This window comes from Perca fluviatilis, chromosome 21, assembly GCF_010015445.1.
Source record: "Perca fluviatilis chromosome 21, GENO_Pfluv_1.0, whole genome shotgun sequence".
Classification (NCBI taxonomy): domain Eukaryota; kingdom Metazoa; phylum Chordata; class Actinopteri; order Perciformes; family Percidae; genus Perca; species Perca fluviatilis.
In genome coordinates, this window is record NC_053132.1 from 24,206,841 (window position 1) to 24,225,394 (window position 18,554).

The 18,554-nt window shown below is 41.3% G+C and overlaps 1 protein-coding gene across 12 annotated transcripts in view; it reads left to right on the forward strand.

Moving 5' to 3' along the window:
* The window catches only part of cacna1g (calcium channel, voltage-dependent, T type, alpha 1G subunit), a 386,801-nt gene that overhangs the window by 186,942 nt on the left and 181,305 nt on the right, over positions 1 to 18,554 (forward strand). For all 12 annotated transcript variants that reach the window (XM_039787919.1, XM_039787908.1, XM_039787916.1 and 9 more), the window contains exon 6: positions 13,842 to 13,998. In XM_039787919.1, coding sequence (XP_039643853.1) covers positions 13,842 to 13,998 — 157 coding nt within the window. The remainder of the gene's footprint in view (positions 1 to 13,841; positions 13,999 to 18,554) is intronic.

Here is an 18,554-nt window from a genome sequence, read left to right on the forward strand (position 1 = left end):
GAAGAGAGAAACTGTTAAATAAAATGTGTAGAAGTGAGCTAAAGCAGAGGCCCCAGATCCAATGAGATCAGATTATGTTAGTTCATATAAATTGTTGTACACAAAAATCAGCAAACTCGTTCTGGCAAATAAAACAAAAAGCAGGTTAACAGAGTTCAGATGGGTTCTCTGTCTTCTTTTCTCTCCATCAGTTTTCATTTTTCTGCATGTACTCCTTTCTTCGGGTCACATGGCTCGCTTATGCAAAAGACACGTTCGCATTTCAGGGGACGTCTAGCGGTTTGGAGCCGCTGACACGGCGCTAGATCCCATCCGCTCGAAGCAAATAAGAAGAGACGCAGGTGTACACTGGCCCTTGACTCAGAAAAGCCCATTAGTTCACAGTACACCGATTACAAAGCTGGCTAGGCCGGCGCTAGACCCGGACAGGAGAGCAGAGCGAGCAGACCTAATCTGCCTGCTAACAGATGGCTCCTCGATCACACACAGCCTCCCGCCTGCCAGCCATGTTGAAATGGAGTGGCCGCCTACAGTGAGGTTGGAGAGGGCGCACAGGCGGAGAACATGATTGTTATTGAATATGAAATGTCGATCGCTTGGAATGAGCACGCTATTCAGGTCAGGAGAGGCTCAGAGGATTGATTCTCTTATCCTGGAGATAAACACAGGTGCTTTGTATGATATTCCTGTTTGCCCGCATCATCTCATCCAGTTGATGTTTTGTTTGATGCCTTGATTTATAAAACACCATCGAAATAACAATCAGTTCTCGTGAAAAACCCATTTTTACCACCACAAATATTTGATGTCCTTATACATTGGTCTGAATTGCTCCCTGCGGCAACTGCCATCACTCATATTAATACAACTCAAGATCTGCCCTGTTGTGTACATGATAGAAAATTGTCTAAGAAGTGGCTCAACATACAGTGCAAAACAAATAAAAAATACACTATACAATTTATGAAAAATAACTTACACAGGATAAACATGACAATATACTGTATGTGTGCAACGCGGCATAATGTTAGTGTGGGTAGTCGAACAGGAAGCTGGATACGTGCAAAAACTGTGGTGTTTATTGACCACAAAAAAATATATTAAAAAAAAAAACATACTCCAACAAACTAAACCCCCCCACCATCCAGAAATACAAAAACTAAATTAAACTGAGGCAAAAATCACATTGAACAAAACAGCAACCCGCAGTAAGCTGCCAAGTCCTTTCCATCTTCATCTTCTTCTTCTGAATGGCGGTTGGCAACCATCTTTTTGGTGCATTACCGCCACCATCTGGACTGGAGTGTGGATCAAGAGGTCAACCTACTCCTTTCTTAAATTCTTTTTAATAACCCAGTTATCTTCAAAAATAAAAACAAATTTCACCAGATCCTCTTCGCAGTATATCATGTAAATTTAATGTCATCTTGGTTTTCACCAAGTTGTGAAATCAATCTTTGTCTGGCTTGATGGTATTTAGGACAATACTTAATGACATGCTCTATGGTCTCTTGACTATTGCAATATTCACAAATTCCATCAACATGCTTTTTCATTATAAATAATGTTCCAGCCTCATTCTGGACACCGCATCTTCTTGCTTACTTCTGTATGTATTCCTGTTCTTCCCCACTTCTCCTTGAATACTATATAGGTCTCTCCCAGACGGTTCATTATCCCATTTATTATTCCATTTATTTTAGCTTAATTATACTTTTGACTTTACTGTTTTTAATATCCACCTCTATATCAGGCTTCTCTGCTGCTTTCTTCGCACATTTATCTGCCAATTCATTACCTCCTACACCTATATGAGCTGGTACCCATATAAATGTAGTACTAATACCAGACTTAAGCAGATTGTTAGCTAGTTGCGTTATTTCCTGTCTGGACTCAAGGGCCATTCACATTGTACTCGCAAACGGCAGCGCTGCGCTATGAAACCCATGATTGTCAATGGCTTGTCTGCCGAGCAAAGCGCAGCGCAAGCGGCATCTTGCGGCTGGCCGCTTTTGCGCGTGCCGCGGTCAAAGTTAAACATGGTTCAACTTTGACCGCGGCCGCGGTGCGCTGTTACGTGCATTCAGGTGTCTGAAAAAAACTGAAAAAAAGTAAACACTGAATATACGTGGATCCACAAACGGAACATGGACGAGAGGTTGATTTGGGCCGTCAGCGATCTCCCAGAGCTGTACGACACAGTTCGAGGTCATACAGAGACCTCGGACGCAAAACTATGCTGTGGTGCATATTTCCACAATAATAGGCATGCCAGATATGTAGCTTATTGTAGCCTCCTAATTTAAATCATTCAGGTTTGTTTTAGCTATGTGAAATCAACATGGACATGTCTTCACTTAAAACAGTGAGTGCATTTCTTAAAACAATTGGTGTAAACGGCACCGCATAGTGACTGACCTGCAAAAGCGTGTATTTAGATTGAAATCTTTTATGTGTCCAAAGCAAATATTTATACCCATGACCCAATCAAACTGACAAGTCCTTACGCCATCGTTTATACCAATATAGTGAAACTGCTTTGTGTTGTTGTCCATATTTAACAGTTCACTCTGTAATAGTGTAATGAACAATGCACATGAAAGGGAGCACTATTCCCTATGGGACACATTATTGTCATCTCTGATCTGAGAAATGTGCCAAAGCAACTGAGAAGAAGTGTACTGTTGTGAGCTGCGAAAACCAAATACAAAGTTGATATACAGCTCCATACAGGTATTTGTAGGATATATTTGTATTTGTATGTTTATATGAAGTAAAATATGTTTGGACTGATTGACACAAGTCATGTTCGTTTTCATTGTAGTTCACATATAGGTATTTAGGTATATGGCCGTTACACAGAATAAATACCCATTTCCAAGTGTGTAAGCTCCAGTTTTGGAGGAATTAATTGCACATATGCATTAAACAGTGTTTTCCAGAGTATGAATGAATGATGATGAATGTATGAATTCAGGCTCATGGCTTAGCTTTATTATACCCAACTGCAATAACTGCAGACATCTCATATGTAAACATGCTATGACACACAGTGTTGACATGCAACATTTTATTTAGAAATGAAAACCCATTCATAACCCATCCGCGAAATCGTAGGCCCGACTCTCGTCAGCAGACTTCATTCTTTTAGCAGATTCAATGTTCAATTGAGGAATATATATCATAAGCAATTCCCATTTTCTTACAGTATATAAAATGACTCCTGAACCCTGTAATGATCCACTTCATTAACCTCCTTTGCCAAGTCCTTTCTTCTCCTGAAACTCTTTTAACTCAGCCTCACATAATTGGACCCTACCACCTGCACAGGTGATTATAGGGTGAGCTAACCTGAGAAAGCAACATCAACGCTTTGTTTCGGAAAATACCATTAAAGTTAGATAGATCAGTTACTTCTGACATTACTAGTTATACATATATGTGCACCCACAACAATAGGCACCCGCAAATATTATAAAAATGTCATTCGCTGCAGAACTATCTTACCTATTGTTCCACACCTTAGGAGTGCCCATCCCTTCAGGACCTAATCAGGCACACCTGTATGCACTCTCCTTAATTAAGCTGGTGAGCAGCTGATCCCCCCACCCACCCCCCCCCACGTCACAGGCAGAACCATAGCAAAATACTATGAACCCATGAACAAAACAGGCCGTTGTCAAATAATAATTTATCAAATAAACTAAAAAATTACACGGAAATTAAAGATTAAGCAGACCCAAAACATTGTTAATTTTGGGAACAGAGGCTAGTGAAAATAGCCTGGTTGACACCAGACCCTTCTCAGTTGTAACTGAGAGTGTCTGGAGAGTCTGGGGTCTGGGTCCGTCATGTTGAATGTAAACAAAAAGCTGCTCGCCATCGCTGCACTATCGTCGTCGCGTAAAGCCCGCCTCAACGGTTGTTACTGGTGTAAAGCCCGCCTCAGCGGTTGTGATTGGTGGCTCGATTTTGGGGACATTGGAAATGGGTTTGAATGGGCTCTTCGCCAGACTGACTTGCAGAGCAAATCTCAAATTTGCCGGAAGTTCGTCAGGGTTTACCCAGGCTATAGTGAAAAGGGAGAAAGGCAGCCTTTTCACAGTGATGTTACGTTCTACGGCACGTACTTATGTAACAAACATACTTATTTTAACCCAAACCACCATCTTCTCCTAAACCTTAACCAAGTAGTTTTGTTTCCTAAAACCTAACCAAACGTCAACTACCGTTATGAAGTTTATACTGAAAAGAAGATTAATTTAGGACATCTTAAGTTTTATACATTTTTCTTACAACATTTTTTTTTGTGACATCGATTGATTTTACATCAAAGAGTCAGAGGATTGTCAAACTCCTTTGTATGATACATGAGAAAATAGGAGGCAATAAGTATTGTTTACTGTAGCGTTTTGCATGGATGCAACTGTCAGATGTGTGGTAACCAGTGCGGGGCAGTTTTAGGTATTAAAATCTCATTGTGCAGACATATCTCCACTCTGGATCGCAGCGTATCAAGCCAGTTAGTGTGCTGCGGACACTAATCCCAGCTGCTGCCACTAACTCAGCCACAGCTAAGCAGCATCCTAACAGCTCAGCACTTCACACTATGAGGGCAATCATTTGAAGGAGCTGCTGCTTAATGTGTGCTCTGTGTATGTGTGTGTTTGTTTGCACTGCTCATTAATGACTAAAGAGAGAGAAAGTTAGAGAGAGAGTTGCCGTTGTGGGCAGCGAGTCAGGTCTGTCAGAGTGCATGAGACTCCCAACAAGCCCTCCAAACCAATACAATAATATGGGTCGTCTGTTCTTACCATCTAATACGACCCACAGGCAGGGGGAGGGCCAGAAGGGGGGCACAGTGAGGCACCCCCCTCCCCCTGAAATATGACCCACCCCACATCCATTGGGCTAGAGTGCTGTCAATCTGACAATTGTGATTTCCATTGGATCAGAGTACTGTCCCTTGGCTGCCTGTTCTGCCCATGCATACAGTATATCTATGGTTCTGCTAATCTTCCCAGCCCTTGTCACATGACCAGTTAATGTTTCCATGATGACTATCCAAAATTCTGATACAATGGAACCAGCTCTGGAATATATATTTTTTTTAAAGTGGCAGACTGAGCCTGTAGAAAATGTGTATTGTATTCATAAACACTTTGTTTATGAAAACAAGTGAAATGAACAATGAATGGGATGTGTTATTTAGCAGAATTACATTGTGTTGTTATGTCCTATATAATATTTCCTATATTCCTAAATAGATTTTCTACGCTGTATTCTGATAAAATGTCCCCCCCACCCCGGGCCACCCCTTACTGATAAGTGGTCCCCTCCTGTGCCACCCCACTTTAAAAATCCTCAAAGTTTTCCGTCCACCAAATCTAAACCAGAGAACGTCGGTCGCAGTTTTGAAAGTAAAGGACGCGGTTTTAAACCCGTCATAGTAACACTTATACAAATGTTATTTATCAATGTTAAAGATGATCCAGGTCAGCACTTTATTTGAAGGGCCACAAACATAATGAAGTAATGAAGAATGGTTCCAACACTACAATTCAGTGTTTTTAGCCTGTCACTTTAACTACAGATTGAAGTCAGTCAGTCAGAAATCATGATGATTGAAATACCTTAAATATGCCCTTCAATAGCATTTATTGGTCAGGCTTCCATGTTTACGCGAGGTAACCCCATTTGTACAGGTCCTATCCCCTGACCAATCGGCTATCCTAACCTTAACCACTTGAGGTCAAATGCCTAACCAGTCGAGCTGCTTCGTAGGACGGGTCTTGGTGTGGCCATAGTGGGATTCGTAATTTTGCCGCCTGGAGTTCGCTCAAAGTTGGAGTAATATCACTCTGCCCAAGTAGCAGAAGTAGCTGTGCTTCGCCTTCTGAGAAATAGTTCCCAGTATGTATACGGTTAGAACATGTCTGTGTGTCATGTGACCTTGTTATTTGTACACGCTGTGACTATACAAATCACAACATGTAAATAGGAAAATGTTGGCGTTATTTTGTCAATTATTGGGAGCAGCAGGCTAGATGAAGCCGGTTACCGTTAGCATCTGTGCTAAGCGAGGCTAGCGGTGGGTGCATCAGACAGAGTTACGACACGCACGGAGATGAGAAGGGTATATATGGACTTATCTAACTCTGGGGGATACGGTGAATAAGCTAAAGTCCCAATAAGTAATATTATCCCTTAATATAAAGTGTTACCCACATTGTTTAACGTTGTGAAACGGTCGCAGTTTGGTTATGTTTAGACACCAAACGACTTAGACAAAGATTGTGGTTTGGGTTAAAATCCGACATTACTGTACTTGTGACGTTCGTAAAGTTAAAACTGACGGTTTACTTTTATTTTCAAACGGGACTCAGACCCAGGGTCTCCAGGCTGAAAGGTGTCAGGTGTTTGTTTGACCCATCCACGCGGAGTGGCGCGGAGAGCCACTTCACGCACGCTTCTGGGACGCGCCGTGGTGGTGGAATATCGAGCACCGACTTGAATTGCCGCGATTGCTCGCGGGGGCCGCGGCGCATGTCAAACACAGCGCAGACGTGCCCCAGTGGAAAATAGGGGGTTATACTTCGCCACCTTACTTTCGGCTTTGCTCCTGTCCTAATTACTATAGCCACTAGAGGGCCGCTATTGTTGCGTTGTTATTGCTGCTGGAACAAACGACAAATGGGAGTGTTTTTCGGGGTAAGACAGTCTCGAGCCTCCACACGTCTGCGGCGAGCTGCTGAATGCATCAGAATACTGCTCTCTTTGTGAGTATAGGGCAATTATGTTAAACGGATGTCCTACCGAAGAGCAAGTGGCAACAAATGGCCACAGGCAATGCCTCACAGTTTCATTTTTACATATCTCGCTGCACTGGATGTTTCCCTTGTAAACAGAGCTGTAACATTTAATAACTTTTTCACAGTGCTATTACGATCGCTTTGGAGAGATATTTCAATGTCATGCTGGTAATTGAGTATTGCAGACAGTGCATAATGTGACAGATATGTAATTGAAATAACTTGAAAACATAGTTTTTCAAGAGCGTTGGATGCCAATCAAAGGATTCTGTGTTTTCACTGCTGTCACTTTCATATTCACATCGTTCCCTTTGAGATGAAGATGCTGTGAAAGACGCATGCAATGCATTATTCCACGGATGCCCCTTCGCTGTCAGTCATTCTCCTGTCCTTCAGTAGTACCTTTGCTCCACCTTGCCATCTTCTCCTCATTTGTTCTCCAGATCTTAGCAAATCTGCAAAATCCTTCTCCTTTTCAAATCCATCTGTCAACACCAAAAGTCTTTGTCTCAGTGTGTACCCTCATGAATCCACCACAAATATGAAAAGTTCCTCATGCAGTTTGGTGTGCCACTCCCAGATACCACGGTTGAGTTGGAACATGGGTGGAATTTAAAAAAAGTGTAAACATGCCCCGTAAATACGTGTTTCATTTTAAACTGTGGCTTCCACACAGGTGACAGCTGCAGCCATGCAGAACAACACTAAACAATACTTATTGCTACATATTTTCTCATGTATCAAAAGGAGTTTGACAATCTTTCATGTAAAATCAATCAATGTCACAATTGGTCACGGGAGTGAGAAAATTATTCATTTTAACTGCACGAAAAGTGTATAAAACCTAAGCTGTCCTAAATTATGCTCCATAATTAAACACGTCATACCCAAACATAACGGTCGCAGTTTTAAACACGTTTTTCAGAATCTGTCTACGAATATGAAAAAGTTCCTCTTGCAGTTTGGTGTGCCACTCCACAGTTGAAACCAACGTTCCACTTTCAGGATTGTTCAGGTGCCGCTGGAAATTCCGCCGAATGTCCTTCTTTTCTGCCGGATGTCCGTCACCTTCCGCTCCCTTTGTGTTGGCTTTCTAACCTCCGGTGGATTTCTGAGGACTATGGTTACCTGCTCCTCAGATCTCTGCAGGGTAAATCCAGACAGCTAGCTAGACTATCTGTCCAATCTGAGTTTTCTGTTGCCCGACTAAAACAACCTTTGAACGTACAGATGGTCCACCAAAACAAGTTCCTTCCCGAGGCTATTTTGCAGAGGCACCGTGGCTCCGTCCGGATCTTAGCGCCGCCCATGACGATTGTGATTGGTTTAAAGAAATGCCAATAAACCAGAGCACGTTTTCTCCCACAATTTTGTGTGGACTAGCCAGGCCCTACTCAACAGCGCTGTGGAGGAAGGTCTGGCAAAGCCAGACTTGTTGGAGCGTGGACGTAATAAAAACAAAAATGAAACACCCTGTAAATACATGTTTCATTTAAAGAAGCAAGCATTAGCATGCTAACATTTGCATGTCTGAGTTGATCTAAAGGGGTCTGGCTCCAAAGTCTCTCCAGCTTCCCATCTCTCTCTCTCTCTCTCTCTCTCTCTCTGCTTTGCTCCCTTATTCATGTCGGTGTCCTTCCATCTGTCTCCCATGTTCCTCGGTGGCTGTCAGCCCAGCAGGCGAGCTCTGCCGACCCGCTCAGAGAGAGACTGTCCCGGCCTCTCCAATTACCCAGAAAACCCCTGATCACAAAAATTATGCCCATTATTGATGCCTGACTCGCAGGGTTACGGCTGGGCGGTAGCCTGCAGTACAGAGAGAGAGAAAGAGAGACATGTGCGGAAAGCATTGCCCCCCCAATAATCAAAAATGGCAGGTGTAATGAAGTCAAAGAGTTTAAATGCTGTGGCAAGCAAATACTTGTTAAGATGTGCATTATTCCTAAAAAAAACCATCCCGAAACACATGTAGGTTTTGAACCTACAGAACATTTTAAATAAAACAGCAGATTAGTTAATTAATAAATAATAATAATAATATTTACATGGGTAAAGATATTTGCATGCAGAAAAGGCACAAATTGTTGCAGAAAAAAATTCACCAGAATGCATGAAATGTAGTGATTGATGTTCAAAATTTCCTAGGGAAGGAATACCTGACAACCAGGTTATAATTGCCCCCCCTAATGTTGAAACAAACTTTTTGTTGCTAGATAGGTGGAGATCGCAACACCCTCCCAATGTTGAACCCAGAGTTACACCCTTGGCAGATAGACACAGAGAGACATCAGAGATATTACACAATAGCAACAACAGATAGATAGATAGATAGATAGATAGATAGATAGATAGATAGATAGATAGATAGATAAATAGATAGATAGATAGATCTAGTAAAGAATGAAGAAAATCAGTGCATGAAAGTAAGAGCAAGTCTGCAACAGCCGAGGGACACAGCCAGATTTAGCAGAGGGGGTGTGTGGGCAGCAGGAAGTGTGTGTGTGTGTTGTCATAAATTTGAGGGAACACTGTCCAGAGCTGACAGAATCAGGGATTTACTGTACGAAAGGCGAAAAAAGCCGGTCTCTTTAGTGTGGCGTTAATTCCGAGCAAACTGTAGGTGTACTGCTGACAGTCTCACAGACGCGCTAACAAATCGGGACTCTTGCGTGATATCCAAAATGTATTTTTAACTTTTATTCATCCAGAGGAAGGATGTTGCTGAGCACGCTTTCTGTTTTCTACAATGGCCTGCTTATTTTTAAACAGTTACACACGTTCACACCCGCAACTGACACAATGCAGTGACTGGCTTCTAGTTACTGATGGAGTGTCTTTGCCCTTTCATAAGCACTTCATTACAGCAGCGCAGAGTAGTCACTGTTGGTTTTTGGTATGTACTTTGGTACCTTGTAGGACCTCTAGCTTATGCCATAACATTATGCTGGAAGGTAACTGCGTTGTTGGTGCCATTTGCTGGGGGGGGGGGGCCCTTTCTGTTTTATATATCCCTGCCTCTGCTGAATTATTTTTATCTCCGGTGTTGCCAAAATGTATCCCTCCATCAAAGTGATCAATGCTACTTCACCAATACACCATATATTATATGCCTAAAATAGAAGAATTTTAAACTAAGCAAAGCACTGTAACGTGAACAGCCTGTAGTGCGATAGAACGATAACATTTTCAATTTCAAAGGGATGTTGTCAACACAGTGGACCAAAATACCTTTGGACCCAGTTGTATAGACCTATAACTAATCACAGCAACGAATCATGTGACTTAGCGCTGATCAACCAGTGATCAGGTCAACCCAGTTTATAGTAGATGGCCAATCGCAGCGCAGTCATGCCAGCTAATCACAGCACATTGGGGCAGGACTTGGCGCAGAGCAACGCGTCCGTATGAGGGGCATTTGAACAACTCACCGTAGCTCTTGTTGTTTCTGGCCGCTAACACCTCAGCAGTCAAAACGAGTCAATATCCGAATGCGAATGAACGGACTCCATATGAGGCTCCTTTTTTAACTACAAGGTCAATATTGTTTTTCACTAATGACAAAACAACAAATAATCCGTGCATTTATATGGAACTAAACTTTAGGAGCTTTCCATCTTTACTCTCCTCCCTGTTATGTTGCATTCGGTGATCGACTGTTTTTGACTGATAAAATGGCTGCGGCCGGAAACAACAAGAGCTACAGTGAGTTGTTCAAAACCTATTTTTAGTAAATTCTGGGTACACAACCAATGTTGTCAATGCTTTCGTTAAGGTGTAGAGCCCCTGGTGATACTTCGAGCAACGTTTCATGTTGTATCGAGCCTTCTTAGGGTTTTAAAAATAGCTATTTTGAGGCTAGCATCAAAGTGCCCCTAGCACTCCCATTCAAAAGGCCATTTGACCGAAAAACTAAAATACGGCAAATCTTAAAAGTGGCGCTTCCGTCCTAAATATGCTTTTAAACGAAAGTTTGACTCGCGTGCATTCACAAAAAGACCCTAGGTTGCATTTTTCTGAGAATTACGCTTTAAGGTTAGGAAAAAGATTGTGGTTTGTATTAAAACACTCCTAAGGAACACGCATTTCCTGGGTGAAAGTCTTTAGATCACCCAGGGAAGCGAACTCCGCTCCCTGGCTTGTAAGGCCTGTGTTTTAACACCCCCCCATCCACCCGTCCACCCGTCCCTACGCAGCCAGCCGCGTTCTTATACTATACTATACTTATACTATATCGGCCGACAATGTGCCGCATACAACAACAAAAAAGTGAAATGCTTACGAATTACAACTTTTCACAGCTTTTTGAACAAACAGTTCACGAGAACAGGCTGAACAAGACGGCATATGACAGTAGAACATGATTGACATAGCGTTTATAAGTGTCGTTAGCCAGTAAAAGCTGTGGTATACCATCAGCCGCTTGATTTCAGCTCCTTTATTGGTAGCAGTTTGTTAACTTTGCTTTCCTAAAAACCTTCCCAGCAGCAGACCACATCCTCCTGACAAACTAATATAGTGAATCACTTGTTTGTCAAGAGCCAGACCACATATTGTGTACAAGCAACCCACAGCACTGCTCTTCTCATCTGTTATAATAAATGACCCTGTTTTGACAGTCTGCTTCATTAAGCTGTGTAACTAATACACAACACAGGTAGGCTAAATTCATCAAACTGTGATGTGTAGCAGGTTACTATTTCTACCATGTATCATTGTAATGTGATTTTTGTATTAAAAACTGTAAAACATGTTTTATAGCATCCACTGGCAAGTGTATAATTTAATCAAATGAATAAAGACCCTGCATTGTGCTCTAGCGCACACTTAATGTGTTCTATTAAGCCAGTCCGAGGCAGTGTGAACGGCTGTGAATTGACATGTTCTTTTGGATTGATTCTTATACATGTACAGTATCTACCAATCTACTCAATGAAATGCCCAGTACTAAGTATCAGCCTTGAAAAATGTGCATCACTGCCACTTGTCAGGCTGTTCTCACGAACCATTTGTGTGTATATATATATATATATATATATATATATATAGCTACGGAAAGTAAAGCACTATAATGCATTTGTATTCCATGTATTTATTGCTGTTTGCACCACGTTGACTGCTGCTGTATAAAGCGCTCTGGTCCACATAAGGAGGATATCGGGGGTGGATGGCTTTCAAGCCCAGAAGTGGAGTTTGCACCATGACTTTCACCCAGGAAACACGTGTTTAGGTCCCAGGAGTGTTTTAACCCAAACCACGATCCAACCCTTCATGTTTTGGTGCCTAAAACTTGAGTTTTTTTTAACATTAATATGCATTCCCCCAGCCTGCCTATGGCCCCCCAATGGCTAGAAATGGTGATAGGTGTAAACCGAGCCCTGGGTATCCTGCTCTGCCTTTGAGAAAATGAAAGCTCAGATGGGCCGATCTGAAATCTTCTCCTTATGAGGTCATAAGGAGCAAGGTTACCTCCCCTTTCTCTGCTTTGCCCTCCCACCAATGAGAGAGAGACATCATGGCTTTCAAACGAGCAATGTGGCAGTTGGTCAAGGCCACACCCCCACCCTCCACCTTGCCCCCCCCCCCTCTCCTCCTCAATAGCCACAGACACAGAAATGGCACATACTAAGGAAAGCTCATTGTGAGACTGGCTCTAGTGGCTGTAATTCTGCACCAAGGCTGAAATTCGGGAAAGAGACTTCAGATCCAGTATTAGGGGACCACTAAGGTCTATATAAAAGAGACTTCAGATACAGTATTAGCGGACCACTAAGGTCTATATAAAAGAGACTTCCGATACAGTATTAGGGGACCACTAAGGCCTATATAAAAGAGACTTCAGATACAGTATTAGGGGACCACTAAGGCCTATATAAAAGAGACTTCAGATACAGTATTAGGGGACCACTAAGGTTTTATATATAAAGAGACTTCAGATACAGTATTAGGGGACCACTAAGGTCTATATAAAAGAGACTTCAGATACAGTATTAGGGGACCACTAAGGCCTATATAAAAGAGACTTCAGATACAGTATTAGGGGACCACTAAGGTCTATATAAAAGAGACTTCAGATACAGTATTAGGGGACCACTAAGGCCTATATAAAAGAGACTTCAGATACAGTATTAGGGGACCACTAAGGCCTATATAAAAGAGACTTCAGATACAGTATTAGGGGACCACTAAGGTCTATATAAAAGAGACTTCAGATCCAGTATTAGGGGACCACTAAGGTCTATATAAAAGCATCCAAAGAGGACCATGTCATGGGACCTTTAACTCTCCTCCCGGCATGATGCTCACTTTTTGTCGGCTAAACCCTACTAGCAACGGCCTCCGAAACGACCGGCAGCTCACGGTGCTCTGCAGCCAGCTCCCAGTAACTGTCTGCAGGCTAATTTTAACTGTAAAGACCGCTAAACGGAACTGTCATGTCATCAGTCGTCACACGACCAGCCGGCGGTCGCCTAATCTCGTAGCACATAATACAAATTGGTGTGCGTATGTTTATGTACGATATCATCTGAAACCTGTTCATGAGAATGCGTTGTACTTGCAGCAAAGAGTTCGGAATGTAACATTTACTCAAATACTGTACTACACTTTTTACTTCTACTCCACTACACACCGCTTTAGTTAATAGTTACTTTACAAATAAGGATTTTTGCACACAAAATACAATGTTTCATAATAAGTTACACTACCTAACAATATACAGGCCTACAAGTACAGCTGAAATGATTAGACGATTAAACACTTTGTTGATTGAGTACTTCTACTTTTAATATTTTTACATTTTCCTGATGATACTTACATACTTTTACTTAAGTCACTTTTACTTGTGACAGAGTATTTTCTAAGTGTGGTATTCATACTTTTCCTTAAGTACAGGATCTGAATACTCCTTCCCCCACTGTCTGACGGTAACATACACCCAATCCTCACATTACACACCTTCTGTGAGCGTTTTTGGGGGAACGATTGTGTGGTGCCCCGGCTGTTTGAGCTTGTTCTTGTCTCTTCTCTCAGGTATGCGTATCCTGGTGACCCTGCTGCTGGACACCCTGCCCATGCTGGGTAACGTGCTGCTGCTCTGCTTCTTTGTCTTCTTCATATTTGGAATCGTGGGCGTCCAGCTGTGGAACGGCTTGCTCAGAAACCGCTGCTTCCTGGGCAACTTCTCCATGTGAGTTCCACATTTACTATGCCAATATATGTGTGTGTGTGTGTGTGTGTGTGTGTGTGTGTGTGTGTGTATATATATAGAGTTTTGTCTGTTTAGATTCCAGTGCTCACAGGTCCGTGTAACGCTTATCAGTTCAATTTTCTAAGCACAAACTGACATTTGGAAAAACAGAAAAATGGGTTCAAATATCCAATTTTAAATTTTTTTCCACCTTCACAAATAAAAATGGATCTTTAACCTGTTTTTCCAATATTCTTTTTTTTATTCAGAGGATCAGCAATTGAGAAAATTACTAAATTGCGTCTGAGCTCCAATTATTCAATACTGCAATGGTATTCTCTTCCTCTACTTTGCAGAATATGCAGGTCATTAACTGCATAAGGACCAAAAAAAAAACAGACATTGGGGTCTGAGGTGCCTGCAACTGATGGTTTCGAGTGGGGGGTATTGCAGTATTGAATAATTGGAGCCCGGAGGCAGTTTTGTAATTTTCTAAATTTCTGATCCTCTGACTAAAAACAGAAAATTGGAAAAACAGTTTAAAGATCCAATTTTTTTAATTTGTCAAGGCGGAAAAAAATGAAACATTGGATATTGGAACCCATTTTTCTGTTTTTCCAAATGTCCGTTTGTGCTTAGAAAATTTAACTGGTAAGCGTTACATGGACCCTCACATCTGTTATGCTCGCTTTAATGTTAACTGCAGGTGGAAAGTCAAATACTGTACTTGTGTATATCTAATTCATGCTACGTAATCCACTTCAGCTGAGAGGGAGATATTGTACGACATTCGTATAATAGTGTTTCCTCTACAATTATTTTCAGCAGCGGGGGTGTTGAATGTTGAAAATAAAGGAACGTTGAAACGTTGAACCTTACTTAATGATAAAAACTCAAGAAGAAAGGCACTTCAATACACAAAGAGAAAAAAAAATTAAAAAAAGAAAACAAAAAATAGCATAGATTTAACGCAAAGCTTAAATCGCGCTTTAGATGACCGTTGGCGGTGTATTTTTTTTTAGCTGCAGCTTCTTCAGACGAATCCCTGCTTACGGGCGCTGCCATCTTCTTCTATTCCGACGCATCGGCGCACGTTAAGCAAATCGACGTATTTTTGTTAGAGCCCGACCGATATTAGGCATTTTCCAAATTGGTATTGGCATTTGTAATGGCCGATAAATGAATATTTAAAAAATAAAATAAAAAACGGACGAAACACCCTTCAACCATGTTATGAGTGTTGGCATTGCATAGTAGAGGGCGCTCTACAGCATCCCTGTTGGCAACTTTTTTTTGTTATTGTGTTTTTGTTCAAAGGACTTTAAGTTTCATATGTTTATATTTTGATGTTCCGATGTTCTGTTGTGACAATAAAACAAACAAGTTTGTTTTTAAACTGCATTTTCATATTATTTTAGCAAGGACTCATAAATAACTACAAATAACTAATGTTAGGGAAATCTGTTCATGTTTTGTGATGCGTTTCTGGATTTAGAAATATATATCGGCCGATATATCGGAATATCGGATTTTTAAATCGCTTTATATCATTTGTATTGATATCGGCCTTAAAAATCCTTTATCGGTCTGGCTCTAATTTTTGTAATCAATGATGTCGATTGCGTCCATGAATCGTCCCAGCCCTAACTGGATCGTCCTATAAGGGAGAGACGCACACCCCTGCTGGATTGATTATTTTCCTATTAGATCTAAGATGGATGACCCAGGTGAGATTGCAAAGAGACCAAGGCAAAACATATGGCGTAAACCTTGACCCGGCACACTAAACTGGGTCATGCATGACAGTCAATGAGGTTAGCGATCACAGAGTCTCATCGTAATGATGGATGGAAGAGCGACGAGCCCTGGAATAATGAGAAAGATCCCATGGTATGTGGAAACATGGGGCACACGTGACTTATTCATGTTCCCTGTGTCGACCTGGCTCCATTACTCTCTACAGGATTTATGAGATCTCGCAGCTGTAATTTAAGTTCATGCGTAATGGCTGGCGATGAGCTGGCATATTTTTTTTGTCATCATCATCCATTGATCTTCTTGTATCTGAGAGGTCCGTCCAAAGTCATAAAGATATCTGTGCCGACGCCTTCTTCGCATCGCTGATGCATATTTCAGTGCTTTAGCAAAGTAACAGCTGCTAACTGGGTTGACAGGGACTCTTTATTATGCGGATCGAGAATATGTGAGAGCACCCGGTAGGAACCACATCCCATGTGTCATTTTGGGGTGCGATAAACCAAATGTGTCATACTGAGCTCATCAGACCAAAAAGGTGTTCTTGTAGATCATCTCAAAGTGTGAAACAGCTTTTAAGAATGTGTAAATACTAGCGGTGGAATGTAACTAAGTACTGTACTTAAATACAAATTTGAGGTACTTGTACTTTACTTGAGTCTTTTCTTTTCATGCCACTTTCTACCTATTTTTATTAATCTGACAGCTTTAGTTACTAGTTACTTTACAATTTAAGATTTTTGCACACAAAACACATGTAGGTTATGAAATACTGTGTTTTATTATTGTTGTGTTTTATTAAATTAAACTACCGAACAATTAAGGGTGGGAATCACGATATGATATCACGATACCTATGTCACGATACGATATTATTGCGATTTTAAACATATTGCAATATTCTGCTATTTATCGCAATGTATTACCTTTTTTCCCCAACTTCAAATTTTTCCCAATTTCAAATTATGTCCCCAAAAGGAAATTTTGTCAACATCTCTTTTATGTAAAAAGATACATTTCTCTGTTTGTTCATCTCATTTCAATTTTGTTGCTGCAAAATGGGATTGAGACAAACTGACCAACACCTATATAATAATAATAGATCAATACTTGGCACCTGTGTATCGATACAGTATTGCCATGGAAAATATTGGGATACTATGCCGTATTGATTTTTTCCCCCACCGCTACCAACTATATAAGGGCTTACAAGTAAAGCTGAAATGATTAGCCGATTAAACACAGAACAGTTTGGATCGTTTCCAGTTTCTAAAATGTGAGGATTTTTCTGCATGAGTACTTTTACTTGTAATACTTTAAAGCCATTTTCATGATAATGTACATACTTTTACTTACATAACGTTTTCACTGCAGGACTTTTTCTTGTAGAGTATTTTTACAGTTTGGTATTAGTACATGCGACTCCCAACAAAGATGGGACAGAAGTGTGATCCTCACTCTGTAGCTAAAACGGAGAGCTCAACACACAGGGTGAAAAGAGGAGCTGCAGCAATGTGCAACAAAAATAGTGTTTTTCAAAAATTAAACCACATAAACCAATTCTGGTACAACCTCTAAATACAATTATGAACCTGAAAATGAGCGTAATATAAGCACTTTAAGTAAAAGATCTGAATACTTCTTCCACCAAGTCGCTAGCGCTAAACCCACCAGACTCCATTTAAAAAAGGAATACTTTTAGCGTGTATAGAGCCAACATATTTTCACATGTAAATCGGTAAACTGTGTGTTTATTTCAACCAAAACTAGAGTCGTGATGATTGGAAAAGTGGAAAGACGACCAAAAACGGCTGTTCATAGTTTTATTTTGTTTCTGTCGACTTTGAATGAAGTGTATTTTGCGATACTAAAATGACTATTTACATGGAGTCTGGTGGGTTTAGCGAACACGATTTTGCGGATGGTTTTATTTAAAAAAAAAGGATCTTACTCTACAACAGAAAGGTCGACCTCCTCAGAAATTTTTTCCATAATGTTGCCAGACACTTTGAATATAATAGCAAAACGAGCACTTTTGTGAAGGTAAATACAAGCTGGACAATTGGCCTATTAACTTACATTGTAGCTTGTTTCGCCGCTGCCGACTGCAGCGATCTTACTTAATACTGGACCCATTTCAAAGATTGTTGTTTCCATCAGTCACTAAGACACAAAAACATAGGAAAATAGGGTCTAGGTTGAAAAGAAAAAAAAAAAACTGTAGTTACCCTTTAACTGTTGTTGCCGCATGACAGTCACTTTTTGTCTAGCCTCTGAAACGACCGACTGCTCACGGTGCTCTGTACCCGGGCTCACGGTTACCTTTTTGCGGCTAAACTCAACTACCAACTGAAAGGGCCGACAGCTCGCAGAGCTCTGTACCCGGTGTCAGGTGACCAGCCGGCAGTCACCTCATTTCGTAGGATATCATACAAATTGTTGTGCATACGTTATTGGATGATATCATACGAACCCGTTCATGAGAATGCGTTGGTGTTGACGGACAGGCCAGATATCACACAATCACCGGACACACACACACACACACACACACACACACACACACACACACACAGTGCTCTGTCTGTAACAGATATGCCAAGAAGTGGTAAAGCAGGCAGGCAAACAAACTTGTGTGCTCGTCTCACACAATGCACACAGGGAGTCTCCCCAGCCATTTAGCCCCAGGTTTGTCAACACAATTACAGCTGGCTACGCTGATTAGTTCCTCCGCTCTGTTGGAAGGACGGTTAATCAGAGAAATCAGCTGCTGCAGGATTTGCATGGATTTAAAACGCACA